Raw genomic sequence first — 23,359 nt, 5'->3', positions numbered from 1 at the left:
AGACCCGTTTATCCCTACTCTTTGTTTTCTGTCTGTTAACCAATTCTCAATCCATGCTAGTATATTACCCCCAATTCCATGTGCCCTAATTTTGTTCACCAGCCTCTTGTGTGGGACCTTATCGAAGGCCTTCTGAAAATCCAGATACACCACATTTACCAGTTCCCCTTTGTCTACTCCACTAGTTACATCCTCAAAGAACTCCAATAGGTTTGTCAAACAGGATTTCCCTTTCATAAATCCATGTTGACTCTGCCCAACCTTACTATTAGTTTCTAAGTGCCCAGTTATTGCATCCTTTATAATAGATTCCAGCATTTTCCCAACTACTGATATGAAGTCTGTAGTTCCCCATTTTCTCTCTCCCTCCTTTCTTAAATAGCGGGGTTACATTTGCTATCCTCCAATCTGCAGGAACCGTTCCAGAATCTATAGAATTTTGGAAGATGACAACCAATACGTCCACTATTCCAATGGCCACCTCTTTCAAAACCCTAGGATGTAGGTCATCCGGTCCTTGGGATTTGTCGACTTTTAGTCCCATTAATTTTGCTAGTACTGCTTTTTTACTAATAATAATTTCTTTAAGTTCCTCATTCTCGTCACACCCTTGGTTTTCTCGTATTTCTGGGAGGTTTTTTGTGTCTTCCTCTGTGAAGACAGAAACAAAGTATTTATTTAATTTCTCTGCCATTTCCTCATTCCCCATTATAAATTCTCCCGTCTCTGACTGTAAAGGACCTACATTTACCTTCGCCAGTCTTTTCCTTTTCACATACCTATAGAAGCTTTTACAATCCGTTTTTATATTTTTCACTAGTTTGTGCTCATACTCCATTTTCCCTTTCTTTATCAATTTCTTGGTCCCCCTTTGCTGATTTCTAAAAAGATCCCAATCCTCAGGCTGACCACTTCCTCCTCTGACTTAATACTAGCTTTAATTTCTTTTGTTAGCCATGCTGTATTCCTTCCCCCGTCGCTTCCCATAGACTTGTAAATTTTGTTTCCTCCTGATTTCTCTCCCCCTCTGATCCTTTCCAAGTCTGTCAGATTCCTCCCACAGAACAACTGAGTAAGCTGCCAAGGATTCTGCGAGCATTGTTCATTTAAATTGGAAATCATGAAACAAAAATGTCCTGTTGCATAAACTGATCAGGACAAAGGGGCCAGCGTAACTCACAGCAATGTACAGCAACTAGTGTGAGAGAAAGTAATGGTCAGGAGGAGACATAACAAAGTATTACGTGGTGACTAAATTGACAGAGGGTAATGTGCAGGGGCATGCAGGCATTGCAATGAGAGAGTAATGTGTAAGATATTAAGGGGAACTGATAGGGTAGATAGAGAGAAACTATTTCCACTGGTTGGCGATTCTAGGACTAAGGGGGAATAGTCTAAAAATTAGAGCCAGACCTTTCAGGAGTGAAATTAGGAAACACTTCTAGACACAAAGGGTGGTAGAAGTTTGGAACTCTCTTCCGCAACCGGCAATTGATGCTAGATCAATTGTTAATTTTAAATCTGAGATTGATAGATTTTTGTTAACCAAAGGTTTTAAGGGATATGGGGCAACGGTGGGTATATGGAGTTAGATCGCAGATCAGCCATGATCTCATTGAATGGCAGAGCAGGCTCGAGGGGCTAAATGGCCTCCTCCTGCTCCTGTATTCCTATGTTCCTAAGAGTAATGCATAGTAACTAGAGTCAGAGAGTAAGGTGCAATGGTCGACATGACACGGAGTAATACATAGTAACGAGAGTGAGAGTATTGTGCAAGTGTCAGCATGATGCAGGGAAATGATACAAATTTAATTCCAGTCATAAGGGCAGCCTGTGTATTTCAACTGTACAATGAAATCTATGCTTACCGTTCCTCACGCAGTATCTTCATCTACCACAGTGTTCTTCTGTGTAATAAAAGTTACACTACCAATAACCAGAATTAAGTATTTCACATTGTTTGAATAAAAAATAAATAAAGTGGAAAGTTTTGGGGGGTAGCTTTAGCTCAAAGGAAACCATGTAATTTATAGAATAAAGGATTAGGATTTTATGTGAGCATTTAATACAACTTTGGTTGACAACATGTGAAACATACAAAACGGAATACTGCATTAAGAAATTATTGAACTCAATCTTTATTCCATTTGGGTAGACCTGTTTATCTCCATGGCTCACGTTCTGGGGTCTCCTGCACACATAAAATGAATGCAGTATTAAATAACGTCCTCTGCAATTTCCTCTATTTATCAGCTGCGATTCAGCATGGACTGAGCAGTGGGTTTTACAGAGCTCTCTCTCCCTCAAAAGGTCACTTGACACACTCTGGCACAAAAAGGTGCTAATAGCAAAAAATCTCACATGTCTTTGCACTTCTCCAAAGCGTCATCTGCGATCTGCTTTAGATTTACAAGCTTTTCTCCTCTGTAAAAACCATCTGAGTGGCAGAAAAACAGGAGTGTGAAGTATCATGACATTTCCAACACAGATTCACAAAGCTTTCTAGCATTACAGCTACGGGTTCTCACTAGAATAAGAGTCAGAAGATTACAGAGAGCACAGCCACTCACAAGTGAATTACTATAGAGGAACAACAGGGTCCTTACCTGCAGTAACCAGTAATATACATTGGGAGTCTAATATTCTTTCACACAGAGATTCAGCTGAGAAACCTGCAAACTAAACAATAAACACATAAAACAGCTGTAATGACGTCTGCTGTTTAATCGGCACAGCAGCCAAAACATTTTGGTGAGTGCATTGCCCGTGGTGGCCAATGGGAATAAATAGTGTGGTTGTGCCCAGGTCCTAGTTCCCATCATACCTTGAAGGAACTTGGGCTAGGGCCTGAAATTAGTCTTATTGCACAGGGAATGTGTTAAATGAGAGTCAATTTAATTGTCCCCTCAATGCATAACTTTTTGTGGAGTTGCCACAAGATCAGAGGCATTCCACCTAACGCACAACTGAAGAGTCAATCAGAACACCCCAGCAGTAACGCTCAGTCACTTGTTAAGCCGCTAACCGTGCACTTCACGACCTGAAAGCTACAAGACTTGACTAATGCGATTGTGTATGATATGCACTACACAGCACCAAATCCCGAATTGATGTCAGAAAATAGTTCTTCACACAAAAGGTGATTAATAAGAAAAACTCATGGCGCCCTTCATGACCTCAGGAGGTCACAAACAGGTTCGGTGTTTGCCTGCCGGTGCCCCTTGCAAAAACTTGGTTTTGGACCTCTACATTTTACTAGATGATACTCAATACTACCTACGTAAATTGGTATCAAATCCACAGACGTACGATCATCAAAAGGCATGTTTGCAATAAGTAATTAAAATAGTTGACAAAATGATCAAGGATCAGCTATTACCGATGCATGGGATCCTTCCACTGGATCTGCTCGCGACCCCTGACTGCTTCGTGATCCCTGATTGACTCGTGACCCCTGACTGGCTCGTGACCGCTGACTGGCTTGTGATCCCTGATGGGCTCGTGACCCCTGACTGGCTCGTGATCCCTGACAGGCTCATGACCCCTGACTGGCTCATGACCCCTGACTGGCTTGTGATCCCTGACTGGCTCATGACCCCTGACTGGCTCATGATCCCTGATGGGCTCGTGACCCCTGACTGGCTCGTGATCCCTGATTGTCTCGTGACCCCTGACTGGCTTGTGACCCATGACTGGCTCGTGATCCCTGGCGGGCTTGTGACCCCTGGCTGGCTCGTGACCCCTGACTAGCTCAGGACCACGTGAAATTGCAGTGGTTGCAAGGTCCTAATGCCACCCCTGGTCACAAAATGCTTCGCAGCCAATGAAATACACATTTGAATGTAGTCAACCACAGCAGCTAATTTGCACATAGCAAGGTCCCCATAAAAAAAAATGAGTTAAATGACCAGATAATCTGTTTTTAGTGGTGTTGGGTGAGAAATAAATGTTGACCAGGACATCAGGAGAACTCCCATGCTCTTCTTCAGATTTGGCCATTGGCTCTTTTACGTCCACCTGAGTGGCTGGATGAGGCCTCAGCTTCATGTCTCACCAGTCACCCCGGCTTGCACTCCCCACCCCCAACCCCCCGAGGGCGGCGAAGCACCACACCGTCCTGCCCTCCATGTTTCATGTGCATCTTATCTTTTCTTCTACCTTTTCAACCTTGGCGTTGTATTTTACAATGGTTTTTGGCCCCCTCACCTGGGTTTATTTATTTATAAACACAGCGCTCATCGAGCAGTCGGATATTCCAAGGGCATACATACCACTATTGAGTGTACTGCTCCTATTCTTGCACATGCCAGCATTGCATACATCAGCTCCGGGATCACTGGTAAGTATATGGCAACCCTGTCTCCTTTCTGCACCCCTATAAAGAGAATAAGATGTTCTGCAGTTTATTTATGAATGATTGGAATATTTCTGATGTCAAGTGTTTGGATTTAAATTGACGGTACTAAGGAACTTGACAAGGGTTCAGTCCATCAGTCAGTCTCCTGAATGATTGTCCCAACCAGTGGGAAATTCTGTCTAGCTCCAACAGCATCACCTTCAGTCTCTGTGTTCCATTTATAACCTTTCGTCCAGGACTTTCCAATTTGTTTTCTCTCCAACATACATGCCAACCATCAGCATTTTAAGCTGACAACTTTTTTTTTTGAACCATGTGTCTACTTGTCAATATTTCACAAGCTTAAAAACTGCTTTTTTCTCACTGGCACTAGAAGGTTGTCAATATCAACAGCAACAATAATGTAGAAAAACGTCCCAAGGCGCTTCACGGAGGCAAAATGAGACAAATATGAACACTGAGACAAAGGAGATACAAGGAGGGGTGACCGCATGTTTGGTCAAAGAGGTGGGTTTTAAAGGAGGGCCTCGTAGGAGGAGATGGAGAGGCAGGGGGATAGGGGTGGAATTTTAGTGTTTACATCAATGGTGGAGCAAGGGAAGGGAGAAAGCACAAAGGTTCAGAGTAACGGAGAGTTCCGGGTAGGGCTGGGGGAGGTTGCAGAGATAGGGAGGGGCGAGGCCACAAAGGGATTTAAGCATGAAGATGAGATGTTGAATTTGAAGTGTTGGGGGACTGGAAGTCAATTGCTGAAGCTTACAGAGTGTGGAGGATGGGAGGCCAGCCAGACAGGTATTGCAATAGCCGAGTCTTGAGGTCATAAAGACATGGATGAGGGTGTCAGCAGGGGCAGGGGCGGCAATGGTAACAGAGGTGTAAGTAGACTGTTTATCTGATGCTGAGTGTATGGAGCTAGAAGCCCAACTTGGGTCGAATCGGTGGTAGAGATTGCAAGCAGTCTGATTCAACAACAACAACTTGCATTTATATAGCACCTTTAAATGGTAAAACAACCCAAGGCGCATTAGCGTTACCAAACAATATTTGACATTGAGCAACTTGGGAGATATCAGGACAAGTGACCAAAAGTTTGGTCAAAGAGATTAGTTTTAAGGAGCGTAATAAAGGAGGAGGGAGAGGTGGAGAGGTTTAGGGAGGGAATTTCAGAGCTTAGGGCCTCGGCAATTGAAGGCATGACTGCCAATGGTGGTGCAATGAAAATCAGGGATGAGACAATGGCTAGGGAGGGAGATGGAATCAATGGTGAGGGTACGGAGTTTCTGGCGAGGCCCAATCAACCAATCAGATTATTTGAGATTTTCGACTGGAGCCTGTCAGAATCAGATAGGTTGGCGGGCAGGACTGGAACCTCTAAGGCAAGTATATTCTTCCTTAGGTACTCCAGGTGTGGTCTCACCAAGGCCCTGTACAATTGTAGCAAGACTTGCTTACTCTTGCACTTCAACCGCCTTGCAATAAAAGCCAACACACCATTTGCCTTCCTAATTGCTTGCTGTACCTGCATGTTAACTTTCTGTGATTCGTGTACAAGGACACCCAAATCCCTCTGAATACCAACATTTACTAGTCTCTCACCTTTTAAAAAATATTCTGCTTTTCTGTTCTTCCTACCAAAGTGGATGATTTCACATTTCCCCACATTATACTCCACCTGCCACCTTCTTGCCCACTCACTTAACTTTTCTGTATCCCTTGGCAGTCTCTTTGTGTCCTCCTCACGGCTTACTTTCCCACCTAGCTTTGTATTGTCAGCAAACCTGGATACGTTACACTCGGTCCCTTCATCTAAGTCACTGATATAGATTGTAAATAGCTGAGGCCCAAGCACTGATCTTTGTGGTACCCCACTAGTTACAACCTGCCAACCCGAAAATGACCCGTTTATTCCTGCTCTCTGTTTTCTGCCCATTAACCAATCCTCTATCCATCCATGCTAATATATTACCCCCAAGCCCATGGGTCCTAATCTTGTGTAACAATCTCTTGTGTGGCGTCTTATCGAATGCCTCTCTAATCACTGGAATAACAGCGCTCTCTACTTACATGGATAAGATAAGAACTCTCTACTCCTGCCTGGAAAAAGGGATTATTCACCTAAACTCCGTAGGACATTGGCAAACTTGCAGACTTCTTTTAAGAGCTGAGAGTAGGTGATGGTGGAGCAGTCATGGGGCTCATTTCCTTCCCTGGAACAACAAGTCAAAAATGATCCTGATTAAAGAAAAAGTTACAACACCAATATCATCAATCCCTCTTTTGTTTTGTTTTGATACACTCTCACTTCAACTCTTCTTTTTATCTCAGTGATATTCTCCCCTCTCCTCTTTTCCTGAAGCTGGTGATCCAATCTGAAGTTTGGTTCCACCGGCATTCTTTGCCCTCCAGTACCTCGTCCAAGTGCCCATTATTCACACGTGTGCCCGTGACAGTGATTGCTGGCAGATGTTTCGATCGAATGGGCACCTCAGTAAAGTTCAATCCTGTCCTCACCTGACGTTGAAACCCGGGAACCCAAGCCAAATTCCCCTTTCGTTAACCTAGTAGCGCTGAAGCCAGTTGTAATGTCTAACATTGTCCGGTTTGAGATCAGTTAGCTCAGCACAGACCGACTGACCTAGGTTTTTCCTGACCTCTGTGATTTAGCTAAACATGCAGCCACAGGGTAGCAACTCCACCGCGCCCCCCCCCCCCCCCAACTTTTAATCAATTTCATTATTTATTACACCACTTCCTTCCATGGAGCCTTCTCTAAACTTGATGAAACTCATCTGGCCTGTGTCAGGGGTTTAGCGTGGCATAGTGAAACAGCCCCTGGGATCTGACTTTGAATCAGGATGAAAGTGTCCTCTCTCTGCTGGCTACAGTGGACGAGGCATTAGTCCAGGATCAGCCCAGTTCCTAGCAGCCATAAGCATAGATCGCAAGACTGTCCATAATTCAGCATAAACTGAGGATGTCTGGCTCATTAAGAGGTGTTCTTTTAAGGTTCGAACTAATGCTGCATTTATCTTCTAAGAGAACTGCCTTTACTCTTCTTCAAATATTGCCGTGGGATCTTTTATGTCTACCTGAGAGGGTAACATCTCATCTGAAAGACACCACCTCCGACAGTGCAGCGTTCCCTCAATACTGCACTGAAGTGTCAGCCTAGATTATGTGCTGAAGTCTCTGGACACTTCAGACCTTCTGACACAGAGGCAAGAGTGCTACTCCTGAACCAAGGTTAAAGGGAACGGGGCAGGCCACTAGGCTGACATTAAGGACAAGGGAAGAGGGCCACCTCTTTACTGGTTGGTCCACAGACCCAATTCACTTACGGACCGGGGTCAAGCAAGGCTGTGTCATTGCACCAATGCTCTTCTCGATCTTCCTTGCTGCAATGCTCCATCTCACCCTCAGTAAGCTCCCCGCTGGAGTGGAGCTAATCTACAGAACAAACGGGAAACTGTTCAACCTCCGTCGCCTCCAGTCCAGATCTAAGGTCGTCCCATCCTCTGTCATCGAATTACAGTATGCAGACGACGCTTGCGTCTGTGCACACTCTGAGGTCGAACTCCAAACCATCGTCAATACCTTCACTGAAATGTACGAGAGCATGGGCCTTACACTAAACATCCGTAAGACAAAGGTCCTCTACCAACCTGCCCCCGCCACACAGTACTGCCCCTCGGTTATCAAAATCCACGACGAGACCTTGGACAACGTGGACCACTTTCCATACCTCAGGAGCCTACTGTCAACAAGGGCACACGTCGATGATGAAGTCCAACACCGCCTTCAGTGTACCAGTGCAGCCTTCGGACACCTGAGGAAGAGAGTGTTTGAAGACCAGGACCTCAAACCCAGCACTAAGCTCATGGTCTACAGGGCAGCAGTGATACCCGCCCTGCTGTATGCTTCAGAGACATGGACCATGTACAGCAGGCACCTCAAAGCACTGAAGAGGTACCACCAACGCTGCCACCGCAAGATCCTGCAAATCCATTGGTAGGATAGGCACACCAACGTCAGTGTTCACGCTCAGGCCAACATCCCCAGCATCGAAGCTTTGACCACGCTTCACCAGCTCCGATGGACGGGTCACATTGTCCGCATGCCCGATACGAGACTCCCAAAACAAGCGCTCTACTCGGAGCTCCGACACGGCAAGAGAGCCCCAGGTGGGCAGAGGAAACGCATCAAGGACACCCTCAAAGCCTCCTTGAAAAAGTGTAACATCCCCACCGACACCTGGGAATCCCTGGCCCAAGACCGCACAAAGTGGAGGAGAAGCATCCGGGAAGGCGCCAAACACCTTGAGTCTCTTCGCCGGGAGCAAGCAGAAGCCAAGCGCAAACAGTGGAAGGAGCGCACGTCAACTCAAGCACCCCACCCACACGCCCCTTCAACCACCGTCTGCCCCAACTGTGACAGAGACTGTCGGTCTCACATTGGATTCATCAGTCACCTGAGAACTCATTTTTAGTGTGGAAGCAAGTAATCCTCGGTTCCGAGGGACTGCCTAAAAAGAAGGAACTAATGCTGCATTTATCTTCTAAGAGAACTGCCTTTACTCTTCTTCAAATATTGCCATGGGATCTTTTATGTCTACCTGAGAGGATAACATCTCATCTGAAAGACACCACCTCTGACAGTGCAGCGTTCCCTCAATACTGCACTGAAGTGTCATCCTAGGTTATGTGCTGAAGTCTCTGGACACTTCAGACCTTCTGACACAGAGGCAAGAGTGCTACTCCTGAACCAAGGTTAAAGGGAACGGGGCAGGCCACTAGGCTGACATTAAGGACAAGGGATGTTTGTGTCAGTGTAAGGGCTGCAACAGAGGGCCACCTCTTTACTGGTTGGTTGGAGAAAGTGGTGTTCATCGAATATTGCCTAATCTGTCTCCCTCAGATCCTAGGAGAAATACTGCTTCTTCCTCCTGCTGCTGCTGCTGCTGGTAAAGCGCTCTTTATATTGGATTCCCTTCCTCAATCAGGATCTCCTGTGGAAGGCCCTTCATCATGACAAAGCTATGCAGGTCAATTTCCAGTTTGGCAGTGATAGGGCGGGCAATGGACAGATCGAGCCCGCCACCCGCCTAATGTCACCAGGAAGAGCCTGACCAATGTTTATGGTCAGATCTCATTAACATGCTAGCGACAAGCTGCCTGCACTTTTGGATCTCACTGGTCGGGGGAGGTGGGAAATCTGATGGTTCCTCCACATTCATTTCGGCCCCCTCCTGAGGTCCCCACCATCACAGAAGCCAGTCTTCAGCCAATTCGGTTAGCTCCAGGTGATATCAAGAAACGGCTGAGCGTGCTGGATACAACAAAGACTATGGGCCCCAAAAATATCCCGGCTATCGTGCTGAAGACTTGTGCTCCAGAACTAGCTGCATCTCTAGCCAAGCTGTTCCAGTACAGCTAGAACACTGGCATCTATCCGACAATGTGGGAAACTGCCTATGTATGTTCTGTCCACAAAATGCAGGACAAATCCAATCCAGCCAATTACCGCCCCATCAGTCTACTCTCAATCATCAGCAAAGTGATGGAAGGTGTCATCGACAGTGCTATCAAGCGGCACTTACTCACCAATAACCTGCTCACTGATGCCCAGCTTGGGTTCCGCAAAGACCACTCGGATGCCGACCTCATTACAGCCTTGGTCCAAACATGGACAAAGGAGCTGAATTCCAGAGGTGAGGTGAGAGTGACTGCCCTTGACATCAAGGCAGCATTTGACCGAGTGTGGTGACATGAATCAGTCATTCATGAAAGAAAGACTTATGAAATAATACTGAGCGGCCTGCGGGTGGCGCTGTCCAGGGAGAGTATAAATACCCGGGCATGGGCTCAGCTTGCGCAGGACATTCTTAACAGGAACTAGTGAAGGACACAACTAGACCTCCATGTTGTAAAACAGTTGATTAAAGCTTTGTTTAACGCTTAGACCAAGTGCCTAGTAGTTTTCTTACATCATGTGGCATCAAGGAGCCCTAGTAAAACTGAAGTCAATGGGAATCGGGGAATTTTCCCCACTGGCTGGAGTCATACCTAGCACAAAGGAAGATGGTTGTGATGGTTGGATGTCAATCACCACAGCCCCAGGACATCGCTGCATGAGTTTCTCAGTGCAGGATCCTAGGCCCAACCATCTTCAGCTGCTTCATCAATGGCTTTCCGTCCAACATAAGGTCAGAAATGGGGATGTTCGCTGATGACTGCATAGTGTTCAGTGCCATTCACAACTCCTCAGATAATGAAGCAGTCCATGCCCGCATGCAACAAGACCTGGACGACATTCAGGCTTGGGCTGATAAGTGGCAGGTAACATTCGTGCCACAGAAGTGCCAGGCAATGACTGTCTCCAGCAAGCGAGAGTCTAACCACCGCCGCTTGACATTCAACGGCATTACCATTGCCGAATCCCCCACTATCAACATCCTGGAGGTCACCATTGACCAGAAACTTAACTGGACCAGCCACATAAATACTATGGCAACAAGAGCAGGTCAGAGGCTAGGTATTCTGCGGCGAGTGTCTCACCTCCTGACTCCCCAAAGCCTTTCCACCATCTACAAGGCACAAGTAAGGAGTGTGATGGAACGCTCTCCACTTGCCTGGATGAGTGCAGCGCCAACAACACTTGAGAAGCTCAACACCAGCTAGGACAAAGCAGCTCGCTTGCTTGGCATCCCATCCACCACCTTAAACATTCGCTCCCTCCACCACCGGCGCACCGTGGCTGCAGTGTGTAGCATCTACAAGATGCACTGCAGCAACTCGCCAAGGTTTCTTCGGCAGCACCTCCCAAACCTGCGACCTCTTCCACCTAGAAGGACAAGGGCAGCAGATGCAATGGGAACACCACCACCTCCAAGTTCCCCTCCAAGTCACTCACCATCCTGGCTTAGAAGTATATCGGCTGTTCCTTCATCGTCACTGGGTCAAAATCCTGGAACTCCCTCGCTAACAGCACTGTGGGAGTACCTTCACCACACGGACTGCAGCGGTTCAAGAAGGTGGCTCACCAGCACCTTCTCAAGGGCAATTAGGGATGGGCAATAAATGCTGGCCTTGCCAGCGCCGCCCACATCCCATAAACAATTTTTTTTTAAAGTTGAGCTGGCCAAATTCCATTAAGGGAGGGAAGCAGGTGATAGCGGGGAGGGCCGCGAAGTGGCCAGCAGCAGGCGTATAGGTTTTTGTGAAGCCAGGTGGAACATTCATGCTCCTCTTGGCTGCGCATGAATCTTTCAACAAACTGACCTTTCTTGTTTCGGAGCCTTGAAGGACTCTTGGTTAGACCACTCTACATACAGTCTGAAACACCAGTAAAAACTGTGGGGAACAAAATCCTTGGCTTTTCCAGCACACCCCTGCCATAATTCCGATGAAGTGCGTCAAAAGTCTAAGAGTGGTGTCCTGTTAATATCACTTGATTATCACGTTCCAGTCATTTATATCAGGTAGCACATGAAATTAACCACACCTCCAGTTACTCAGAAAATCATTCTTGACAGTCGCCCATTGCATAAGGTTCAAAACGGACAAATAAATTGTTAGTCAGGTGCCCGGGTATATTTGCTGCATGCCACTCAACATTGTGTACACACATTTCAAGAACAAAATTGCAGAATAAAATGCCAAGACTTAAACTTCCTAGTTACAGATTGAAAATATCTTTACAGTGAAAGACCTTGAATGACTTGCGTTACCAAGGTCTTGCTGAAAGTGATACAGCTCTTTGTTCAATAACAACAGATAAAGATGACTAGCAATCAGCAGTATGACAGACAGTCTTCAGTAAATAAGGGCTCTAGATTGTTGCAATAGCTCATCTGGCACCTCAGCGAAGTTCCCAAGGTTTTACAGTTCAAGCACAGTGCATTACTAAGTTCCCATGGGCTTACAGTTCAAGCACGGTGTGTTGCTCTCCAGCGACTTCAAATGCATTAATTGTGTCATAGACGATGATCCATTTTCAAAATGTCTTTCAAATTAAAAATTGTTTATCAATTTCAGTGAAGGTTACTTGCTTCTGTAGGTTCTAGTACATTACGGGTTGCATGGTTCCGGCGAGTACATAGATTTGGGATTGATAGCAGTGTGTATTGAAAGCTGATTGTGTCATTCCTTGATAGAGGAGTGATTAAATCAAGGTCAGGACTTGGGTGAGATTTCTTTAGTGAGTAGTCTCAGGGAGCATTGATGTGGACAGTGAAGAGCAGGATCCCTTCCATCGGAGCAGCAAAGGGCAGTGGGTGGCACAGTCATGGATCACAAGCCGTTCAATGTGCACTATAAGTAGACTTTTGAAGGGCAACATTTTCTGCTCATTCACTATTAATGGATGTAAAGTCTAAGGAGGCTGAAGGGATGTAACCTGTCACCCCTGATCCTCTCTAACTTTTACCGCTGCACAATAGAGAGCATCCTGACAAACTGTATCACAGTATGGTATGGCAGCTGTAGCTACTATGACCGGAAAGCCCTGCAGCGGGTAGTCAAAACTGCCCAACGCATTACCGGCACCCGGCTACCGACCATAGAGCACATATACCAGAAACGCTGTTTACGGAGGTCACGGTCCATCATCAAAGACCCTACCCACCCCAGCCACAGTCTGTTTGCCCTCCTGCCATCTGGGAGACGCTACAGATGCATTCGCACCCGTACGACCAGATTCAGGAACAGCTTCTTTCCCAGGGCTATCATCCTACTGAACTCCACAAATAAACTCTAAAGCCTGCACATCTGCCAATGCACTTTATAATGGTTATGTTTATGTTAATGTATTACAAGCCAAATGTATGTTGAATGTTTAAATGTCTTAATCTAAATGTACACTCTCAGGAGCCACAAGCCTACATTTAGTTGTACTGCACTTGTGCACTAACAATGACAATAAAAGTTGATTTGATTTGATTTGAAATCCTAATTTATTCATGCTTTTCAAGAACATAAGAAATAGGAGCAGGAGTCGGCCATTTGGCCCTTTGAGCCTGCTCCGCCATTCAACAAGATCATGGCCGATCTTCCACCTCAACTCCACCTTCCCGCACTATCCCCATATCCCTTAATTCCCTTCGTTCCCAAATATTTATCGACCTCTGCCTTGAATATACTCAATGACTGAGCATCCACAGCTCTCTGGGGTAGAGAATTACAAAGATTCACAACCCTTTGAGTGAAGAAATTTCTCCTCATCTCAGTCCTAAATCTCCGACCCCTTATTCTGAGACTGTGACCCCGTGTTCTAGATTCCCCAGCCAGGGGAAACATTTTTCTAGCATTGATCCTGTCAAGCCATTTAAGAATTTTAGATGTTTCAATGAGATCACCTCTCATTCTTCTAAACTCTAAGGAATATAGGCCTAGTCTACTTAATCTCTCCTCATATGGCAATCCCCTCATCCCAGGAACCAGTCTAGTGAACCTTCGTTGCACTCCCTTTAAGGCAAGTATGTCTTTCCTTAGGTAAGGAGACTAGAACTGTACACAGTACTCCAGGTGTGGCCTCACCAATGCCCTGTATAATTGTAGTAAGACTTCTTTACTCTTACACTCTAATCCCTTTGTAACAAAAGCTAGCATGTCATTTGCTTGCTGTGCCAGCATGTTAACTTTCTCTCTGAGTCCCTCTGAGTGCAAACATTTCCCAGTCTCTCACCATTCAAAAAATATTCTGCTTTTTTGTTTTTCCTACCTAAGTGAATAACTTCACACTTCCTCACATTGTATTCCATTTGCCATGTTCTTGCCCACTCAGTCAACCTGTCTATATCTCTCTGCAGCCTCTTTGCTTCTTCTCCTTCTTCTTAGGCAGTTCCTCGGAACCAAGGATGACTTGCTTCCACATTAAAAATGAGTTCTCAGGTGACTGATGAGTCCAATGCAGGACCTAGTCTCTGTCACAGGTGGGGCAGACAGTGGTTGAAGGGGCGGGTGGGTGGGGTTCCTGGGTTGACATGCACTCCTTCTGCTGTTTGCGCTTGGCTTCCGCTTGCTCCGGCAAACAGACTCGAGGTGTTTGGCGCCTTCCCGGATGCTTCTCCTCCACTTTGTGCGGTCTTGGGCCAGGGATTCCCAGGTGTCGGTGGGGATGTTGCACTTTTTCAAGGAAGCTTTGAGGGTGTCCTTGAAGCATTTCCTCTGCCCACCTGGGGCTCTCTTGCCGTGTCGGAGCTCCGAGTAGAGCGCTTGTTTTGAGAGTCTCGTATCAGGCATGCGGACGATGTGGCCGTCCATCGGAGCTAGTGGAGCATGGTCAAAGCTTCGATGCTGGGGCTCCTCCTCACAGGTTACTGTCCCAACTAACTTTGTGTCATTAGCAAACCTGGATACATTACACTCAGTCCCTTCATCTAAGTCATTAATATAGATTGTAAATAGCTGAGGCCCAAGCACTGATCCTTGAGGTACCCCGCTAGTTACAGCCTGCCAACCTGAAAAAGTACCGTTTATTCCTACTCTCTGTTTTCTGTACATTAACCAATCCTCAATCCATGCTAATATATTACTCCCAATCCCATGGGTCCTAATTTTGTGTAATAACCTCTTGTGTGGCACCTTATGGAATGCTTTTTGAAAATCCAAATACACTACATCCACTGGTTCCCCCTTATCCACCCTACTAGTTGTAACATTTGCATACTGAATTATCATTGGCCCGCAGGCATCTGTAAGGAATACCTATTATATTCACATGTGATCACATGCTGAGTTGTCATTGGCCTGCAGGCATCTGTAAGGACTGCTATTGTTTTGGAGGACCCAGTGTAGGGGGTTTCTCTTGCTCGTTCTGGTCTCCTACCAGGCTTCGTGCAATAATTACCCTTGAGTGGTTCGACCCACTCTCCCCTACGGTTCTAGACCTTGGACTTAGGTGCAGGGAACTGTAGTGCAGAGAAAGACTCAATAGACCAGGTTGAATAGCACGAAATGGATGCTTTTATTATTAAACAGTTTGCAACATTATAAAATACATGTCATAAGCACAAATTAAAGCAACTACAAGCATGCACATATCTATAAACTTAATTCCACGGAAATGGGAAACACACGGCACATCGAAAAAGGGGAAACACATTACGATTACCCTTACCCCCTCCCTTAGACCTAGACTAAGTTTCGACCTGAGGAACTCGGAATCATGCTCACCACTTTCAGATTCGCAAAAGAGGGGGTTCGCAGCCTTTTGGTACAGCTTTCCGTCGTCACGTGGATTTGGAAACTTCTGGCGCAGCTTGTTTTTTCTCTCTCTCTCAGGCGATGAGGCAGTGGACACAGCCTTGATGAGCGCTCGTCATGGTTGAATCCGTTAACAAGCTGTTGAAGAACTGGATACACATGGGAGAATCCGAGAGTTTCTGGCCGAATGGTATGTCGAGGCCCTGACTGGCTAGGCCCGGAATGTCTTTTTATTTCTCGCTCCCGCCTGGCTCGGCGGTTTTCCAGAGGGTGTCTTCTCCTTCGGCCTGGGTTGTCGATGATCTCCCGACAAAAGTACCCGGGCCACCCTCCTTCGTCTTCCCGTCGTAGTCGAGCCTTGCCTGGCCGAGCTGGCTTCCCAGCCAAAGTCTTCTCGTCGTCACCGAAGTTACGAATTGTACCGAAGAAGTGAATCGTCCTACGAATGAAGCGTAGCCGTCGAGGTGAAGCGTTGCCCCCAGTGTGTCTTTACGAGAATCACCAATCGCCAATTGCCCTGATTCCAATCGCGCCGATGGACTTTTCAAATCCCTAGTTATACTCTTTTGGGGCAGTCTTATCTCCCGCCAGATCATAGTCCAGTCTTTGTAATATTTTTGGTGGGCAGAAATCTCTGCAGGGGCGCTTTGTCTTGTAACGGGAGCCAGTGATAGCTTAACTGGCCTTCCTGGCCGATAATGTCTTTTACTTTGTCACCGTAACTCGGTTCGCATATTGATCGGTCTGGAGATTGCCCTTGATGGCTGTTAAACGGTCTTTCCTTTGTACAGTAAATGGGTTTAAGTGTTCATTCAATTGTCCGCCCATATCTTGATGGGCCCCATCCTGTTACCTGAAACTGTCTTGTACTTAGAATCCAATTAATATGTATGCCCAGTTCCCCGAGTTTCGGTTTCCCGATACTGGCTTTCGCGGGCTTACTGTCCTCAATCCACAAGCCTGTCTGGCTTGCAGTAACAGAAATCAAATGGTCCCAGAAACTGATCACGAGGTCCGGTGGCCATTTTGTATGCCCCTTTTTATCAAAGGGTTTTCTGTATAAGCTTCTTTTGGTCAATAAAGCTGTATTATTAATCCTGTTTTCTTGCGTGATTAGTTAATGAAAATTTTCGAATCTTACACCAGGGTCCTGACTCCATCTTGTCCACACGGTGCTGTATTGATTGAGAAAGCTTACAGACCTGATGCTTCATTAAAAGAGTTTAAATTGTAATACTCCGTTGTCCTGCAATTTATTATTTTTGTACAAAGTGTGCAAAACAAGACACTAGTTACATCTTCAAAAAGCTCTAATAGATTTGTCAAACACGATTTCCCTTTCATAAAACCATGTTGACTCTGCCTAAACATATTGGGCCAGAAATTCGCGGCCAGAAGCGTGAGTACGGTCGGGGTACTCACGCATCTGGCCGTTGGAAATGCCGGCGTTCAGCAGGAACAGCGCATGCGGGGAACGCCGGCATTTCCAGACCCGAGGTCTATTCACAGCGCGTGCGACTGCACAGGCAGCGCTTGCGCAGTGAACTTTGTGGATTTCAATGATGGATTCAGTGAGGGTAAGTCCTTAGAAGTTACACTTGAAAAAAGCAAGTGTAAAGTTGTTCATTGGCTGCGGAGGAAGATATATTTTATCGTGGAGCTTCTGAAATGCAATATTTTTGTTTGGGAAAGGGAGGGAAGTTATTTTAAGAAATTTTAAGTAAGTTTTAAAGTTAAAATTTTTTTTTTTTTTTAAAGGGTTTTCAGAACGGTAGGTAGAAGGAGCAATTGTGGCTGTGTGAATGGAATGTGAGAATGAGTTATGTATGTATGTCCACATATATTCCTTTACGTATATGTATGTATGTTTTATATTCCTTTACTAATGTGTATGAATGTATGTTTTTAATTATGATTTTCCAATAAGTTACTTTCTCTGAAAGTCATAATTAAATAATACATTCATACACATAAGTAAAGGAATATATACATAACACGCAAAGGAATATATACAGACATACATACTTTCAGAAGCTCCACGATAATAAATATCTTCCTCCGCAGCCTCTGGAGCAACTGTACCCATGCTTTTTTCATGTGTAAGTTGTAATGACTTGACCTCACTGAAAGCATTAATGAAAGCGGCGAATTATACTGCGCACGCGCTGCCTGTGCAGTCGCACGCGTTCTGCCTCTGAACCCCTTTGTTCAGAGGACAGGAAATGCCGGTTTTCCCCACATGCACTGTGCATGCTGAAAACCGGCATTTCATCCAGCCAGATTCGTAAGTACCCCGACCGTACTCGCGCATTTGGAAGGGAATTACTGGGCCAACATTTTACATGTCAATAAAATGAAAAATTTAACAATTGCACGACTTGCCCCCTCGCATCTGCGACTGAGGGTCCAAGGAGGTGCATTGCGCAAGAGGTCATCATCGTACGTATCCTCACACTGTTCCCTTTGGGGAACTGTATGAAGTGGTGGAAGGATTTATGGCCGTGATTAACGCTCATTCCATGTCCGTAACCATCTTTGAACCAGCCATTAGGGTGGTTAGTCCTATGGCGGGAGGGTTTTACGGGCTCCCACAACCCATCTGAGGGGGGGGGGCCACCAACACCCACGGACGCAAGTATCCCGCTGGATGTCCACCCAGAATTTAAAGTTGGAGCTCCGACTCCACTTGCCGGGACTGTCTGGAGTGGGGTTCAAAACCCTACTCCTTCTGGCCCAGCGGCGGGGATGCTTACTGCTACGCAAAAGGCCCACTCCGCACAAAAGGTGACACCCATACATTTCCTGCGCCTTTTCCCTCCCCGTGACTGGAGCCCTATGCTGCCATTTCACGTTGCTAATCGGATTGGGCCTTTGTCACAGCGGTAGGATCCCCGCCGCTGGGCCAGATTAGGGTAGGGTTTCGAACCCCGCTCCAGACAGTCCCGGCAAGTGGAGTCGGAGCTCCGGCTCTAAATTCTGGGTTGACATCCAGTGGGATATTTGCGTCCGTGGGTGTGGGTGGCCCCCCCTCCTTGTATAGCTTGTGGGAGCCCGTAAAACCCTCCCGCCATAGGACTAACCGCCCTAATGGCTGGTTCAAAGATTCACGGAATGAGCGTTAATCATGGCCATAAATCCTTCCACCACTTCATACAGTTCCCCAAAGGGAACAGTGTGAATACACGTATGATGACGACATTGCTAAATAAATAAATGGAATTAAAAAAATTCTTTTAGGGATTTTAAAAGTCTTTAAATTGCTTTAATTCTCTTTAAAACTACTTCAGATTACTCAAAATAATGTAAACATTTTAAAAAGTTTATAAAAGTTACCAAAATCTTCAAAAAACTTCCAAAAACCTATTTAAACTGCTGCTTTGCATGTAAAAATGCTTAGCAGCTTGACAGAAACATTGGGGGCGTGTCCAGTGAAACTGAGACCTCAAGGGGCGTGTCTCACTTGCACTGCACGCTCCTGGCTTCGCGCTGGCTGCACTCCTGGGCAGCGTGACGTCATACGCTGCCCGGGATTCTTCTTTCTGTTTCAGCAAGTGCAGGCGTCCCTGGAGCTGATCGGCAGTAGCGCGGGGTAAGTGCAAAAACGGGGCTGCAAGCCCCGTTCAGCAATTTCTGGCCCATTATAATTTTCTAAGTGCCCTGTTACCAGTTCTCACTAATAGATTCTAACATTTTGCCTACTACTGATGTCAGGCTAACTGGCCTATAGTTCCCCATTTGTTCGCTTCCTCCTTTCTTAAATAGCGGGGTTATGTTTGCTACCTTCCAATCCTTGGGGACTGTTCTAGAATCTAGGAAATTCTGGAAGATTAATACCAGTGCATCCACTATCTCTGCAGCTACCTCTTTTAAATCCCTAGGATGCAGGTCATCAGGTCCAGGGGATTTGTTGCCACTTAGTCCCATTAATTTCTCCAGTACTATGTCTTTACTTATACTGATTTCTTTAGGTTCCTCATTCTCTCTAGACCCTTGGTTCCCCATTATTTCCGGAATGTTTTTTGTGTCTTCTGCCATTTCCTTATTGCCCATTATAATTTCTCCTGTCTCTGCCTCTAATGGGCCCATGTTTAATTTCACTAATCTCTTCCTATTTACATACATATAGAAACATTTACAATCTGTTTTTATGTCTCTTGCTAATTTACTCTCATATTCTTTGTTCTCTTTCCTTATCAATTTCTTGGTCCTCCTTTGCTGAATTCTAAATTCTGACCAATCCTCAGGCTTACTACTCTTTTTGGCAACATTATAAACCTCTACCTTTGATTTAATACTATCTTTAACTTCTCTTGTTAGCCACGGTTGGACCACTTTTCCTGTGGGTTTTTTTGTGCCTTAAAGGAATCTACATTTGTTGTAAATTATGTATTAATTCTTTAAATGCTAGTCATTGCTTGTCTACCATCATACCTTTTAATGTAGTTTCCCAATCTACCTTAGCCAACTCGCCCCTCATACCTACGTAGTTTGCTTTGTTTAGCTTGAAGATACTGCTGGTCAGCTAAACATTGGTCCGGTTTGTTTCTTATTATTCATATCCTTCTGCAATTTTCTTCCTTTACTCCTACTCATCTAAGGATAACTACAATGCCTGAGACACACCTACTCTAATGACCAGGTTCAACCTAATGGACCATCTTCACCACTTCCAACAGAGTTTGTTGGGTAGTTTTCACAAGCAGGAACTCTGGCTAGTTTTTTTTATTGGTTAATGAGATGTGGGAGTCACTGGCTGATGTGCCTCAATGAATCCGAGACCCAACATTAACGGAGCAAAGCAAGGCTTTTATTAACTCAGAAAGTAATACACAGTGGAGAAGTGTCTCTCATCCAGAGATCTGCTGTACTGCCTGTGAGACACGCTGGGGCCTGCTTAAGTAGGGGCCAGGTATGGGCGGAGCCCTACACACAATACAATACAGGTAAGGAAATGAAACTGAAACTAAACTCCCCTGCTTGTCACAGTCACAGGCACAATCAAACACAGAGAATACAGAGTGCCTGATGAATGGCATATTTCATCACACTGGCAAGGCCAGCATTTATTGCCCATCCTTAGTTGCCCTTGAGAAGGTGGTGGTGAGCTGCCTTCTTGAACCACTGCAGTCCGTGTGGTGAAGGTACACCCACAGTTAGGGAGGGATTTCCAGGATTTTGACCCAGCGACGATGAAGGAATGGCAAAATACTTCTAAGTCAGGATGGTGTGTGACTTGCAGGGGAAGTTAGAAGTGGGGGTGTTCCCACGCACCTGCTGCCCTTGTCCTTCTAGGTGGTAGAGGTCGTGGGTTTGGGAGGTGCTGTCGAAGAAGCCTTGGCGAGTTGCTACAGTGCATCTTGTAGATGGTACACACTACAGCCACAGTACGCCGGTGGTGGAGGAATTAATGTTTAAGGTGGTGGATGGGGTGCCAATCAAACGGTCTGCTTTGTCTTGGATGGTATTATGTCCGTGTATAATTGAGACACGGACAGCAGGAGTTGATTATAACAAGTCTTTACTGAATGGAGACAATCGGGAACTGAAACTACAGAAGGCTGCTAGCGCCTTTTATACAGGGGTGGTCACTGCCGGTACTGCAGTCTGAGACCAGTTATTCCCTTAAAGGTACACACACAACAATTCCTCCCCTTTTAGATAAACAGTACATAACATTCATTTAACAACTAAAATAATAACTAATTACAATTACAATAACGGTTGCTAGATACATTGGTTGAGGTTAAGCAATTATAAGTTCAGTCTTTGAGGAGGCTTCCTGATTCTGTCTGGATAACGCCTCTTTGGGGTATCAGGTTCTTCTGGCAGAGTTGATTCGGAATCAACGCTGTTGTTGGGTTCGTCTGCTTCCAATATCACCGATTCTGCGGTAGATGCAATTGGTACTTCGGTTTCATTGCCAGGTGTATCAGATCGTGGTGTGGAGTTGACGTTTTCCAGAGACTCTAGAGTCTGGTCAGCATGGCGTCTTACAATGCTCTCTCCAACGTCCACGGTATACATTAGAGGTCCTTGCCGTGTACAGATCGTTCCTGGCTGCCATTTCTCTGTGCGGTAGTCCGGGGCCAAAACTGGTTGACCTATCTTAAAACTCCTGGTCGGCCTTTCATTCATATTCTGAAACTGCCTGTTCTCCACATCTCTTCGGACGTTTGGCTTAACCAAATTCAAGCGGCATCGTAGTCTTCGATTGAAGAACATCATGGCTGGAGTTTGGTTGGTAACCGCATGTGTCGCATTCCGGTAGGCAAACAAGAGGTTATCCACCTTGTGTTGTAGGGGTATATCTTCATTACACATTGCCTTGATAGCCTTCTTGAATGTTTGAACAAACCTCTCGGCCAATCCATTAGTGGCTGGATAATATGGGGCGGATGTGTAATGCTTAACACCATTGTTCTTTAAGAACCTCCGGAATTCTTCAGACACAAACTGTGGTCCATTGTCAGAGCAAATCTGTTCAGGCAGCCCATTTCTGGCGAATATGGTTCGTAAGACTGTGATAGTTTTTTCTGTGGTGGTTGAGGACATTTTTATTACCTCTGGCCACTTTGAATGTGCATCCACCGCAATTAAAAACATCGAGTCCATAAAGGGACCAGCAAAATCAATGTGCACCCTTTGCCATGGAGATGAGGGCCACTCCCATGGATGTAGAGGAGTTTGTGGTGGGGCGTTTTGGACCTTCTGGCATCCTGTACAGCTCTTGGTCATCTCTTCGATTTCTCTATCGATTCCCGGCCACCATACAAACGTTCTGGCTAAGTTCTTCATTTTTACCCCACCCAGATGACCCTCATGAAGCTCATTGAGCACTCTATCCGTCAATTTGGGTGGAATTACTACTCTGGATCCACACAGCAAGGTCCCTCTGCACACTGACAGCTGTTCTCTTCTCGGCGAGAATGCTGGCAGCAGAGGTTCGCCATGTGCTGGCCATCCCTTCACCGTTAAATCATAGACCCAGGAGAGTGTCGGGTCATTTCGTGTTTCCTTTTCTATGTTTGCATTCGTCACAGGGAGACATTCGACTATAGTCGAGTGGAATAACTCCACTGGATCCACTGCCAGTTCTTCTTCCACCATCGGTAACGGTAGACGTGACAATCCATCAGCATTCCCATGCTGTTTAGTTCCCTTGTACTCGATGTCATATTGGTGTGCCCCTAGGAAAAGGGACCACCTCTGCAGCCGTTGTGCCGTCATTATCGGTACGCCCTTCTGAAGGTTGAAAATGGAGACGAGAGGTTGATGATCCGTTAGTAGAGTAAATTTCTGACCGTGCAGGTAGTGATTGAACTTCTTCACCCCCCACACCAGGCTGAGGGCCTCTCTGTCAATCTGAGCGTAGTTACGCTGGGCTGAAGTTAACGAGCATGACGCAAAAGCTATCGGCCTCTCTGAACCATCAAGGAATTTATGTGACAGTACCGCCCCAATGCCGTAGGGAGACGCATCACACGCCAGTCTTATCGGTAGTGATGGGTTGTAGTGAGCCAATACTTCTCTTGAAGTGATTAGGTCCTTACTCTTCTGAAAAGCCCGCTTACATTCATCGCTCCATTTCCATGCTACTCCCGTTCGTAGTAGGGCGTTCAGTGGATGCAGAATTGTGGACAAATTCGGCAAAAACTTACGGTAGTAATTCACCAATCCGAGGAATGACCTCAGTTGCGACACATTTTCAGGCGCCGGAGCCATAACTACCGCTTCAATTTTGTCAGGGGACTTATGCAACCCCTCTTCATCAATCACGTGGCCACAATACGATATCAGTTTC

General features: G+C 45.9%; 1 protein-coding gene across 1 annotated transcript in view; it reads right to left on the bottom strand.

The window, feature by feature from the left end:
* The window catches only part of acss2l (acyl-CoA synthetase short chain family member 2 like), a 122,356-nt gene that overhangs the window by 61,897 nt on the left and 37,100 nt on the right, over positions 1-23,359 (bottom strand). Inside the window, exons 3-6 of the mRNA XM_085992379.1 lie at positions 6,473-6,564; positions 4,272-4,375; positions 2,607-2,679; positions 2,362-2,437 (exon numbers count right to left, since the gene is read on the bottom strand). Of these exons, the coding sequence (XP_085848505.1) occupies positions 2,362-2,437; positions 2,607-2,679; positions 4,272-4,375; positions 6,473-6,564 (345 nt within the window). The remainder of the gene's footprint in view (positions 1-2,361; positions 2,438-2,606; positions 2,680-4,271; positions 4,376-6,472; positions 6,565-23,359) is intronic.

Source organism: Somniosus microcephalus, chromosome 7, assembly GCF_052327205.1.
Source record: "Somniosus microcephalus isolate GS21.2 chromosome 7, FLI_Smic_1.0, whole genome shotgun sequence".
NCBI classification, from domain to species: domain Eukaryota; kingdom Metazoa; phylum Chordata; class Chondrichthyes; order Squaliformes; family Somniosidae; genus Somniosus; species Somniosus microcephalus.
The sequence above is the reverse complement of the archived record's forward strand: the minus strand, read 5'-3'. Positions and strand labels throughout refer to the sequence as shown.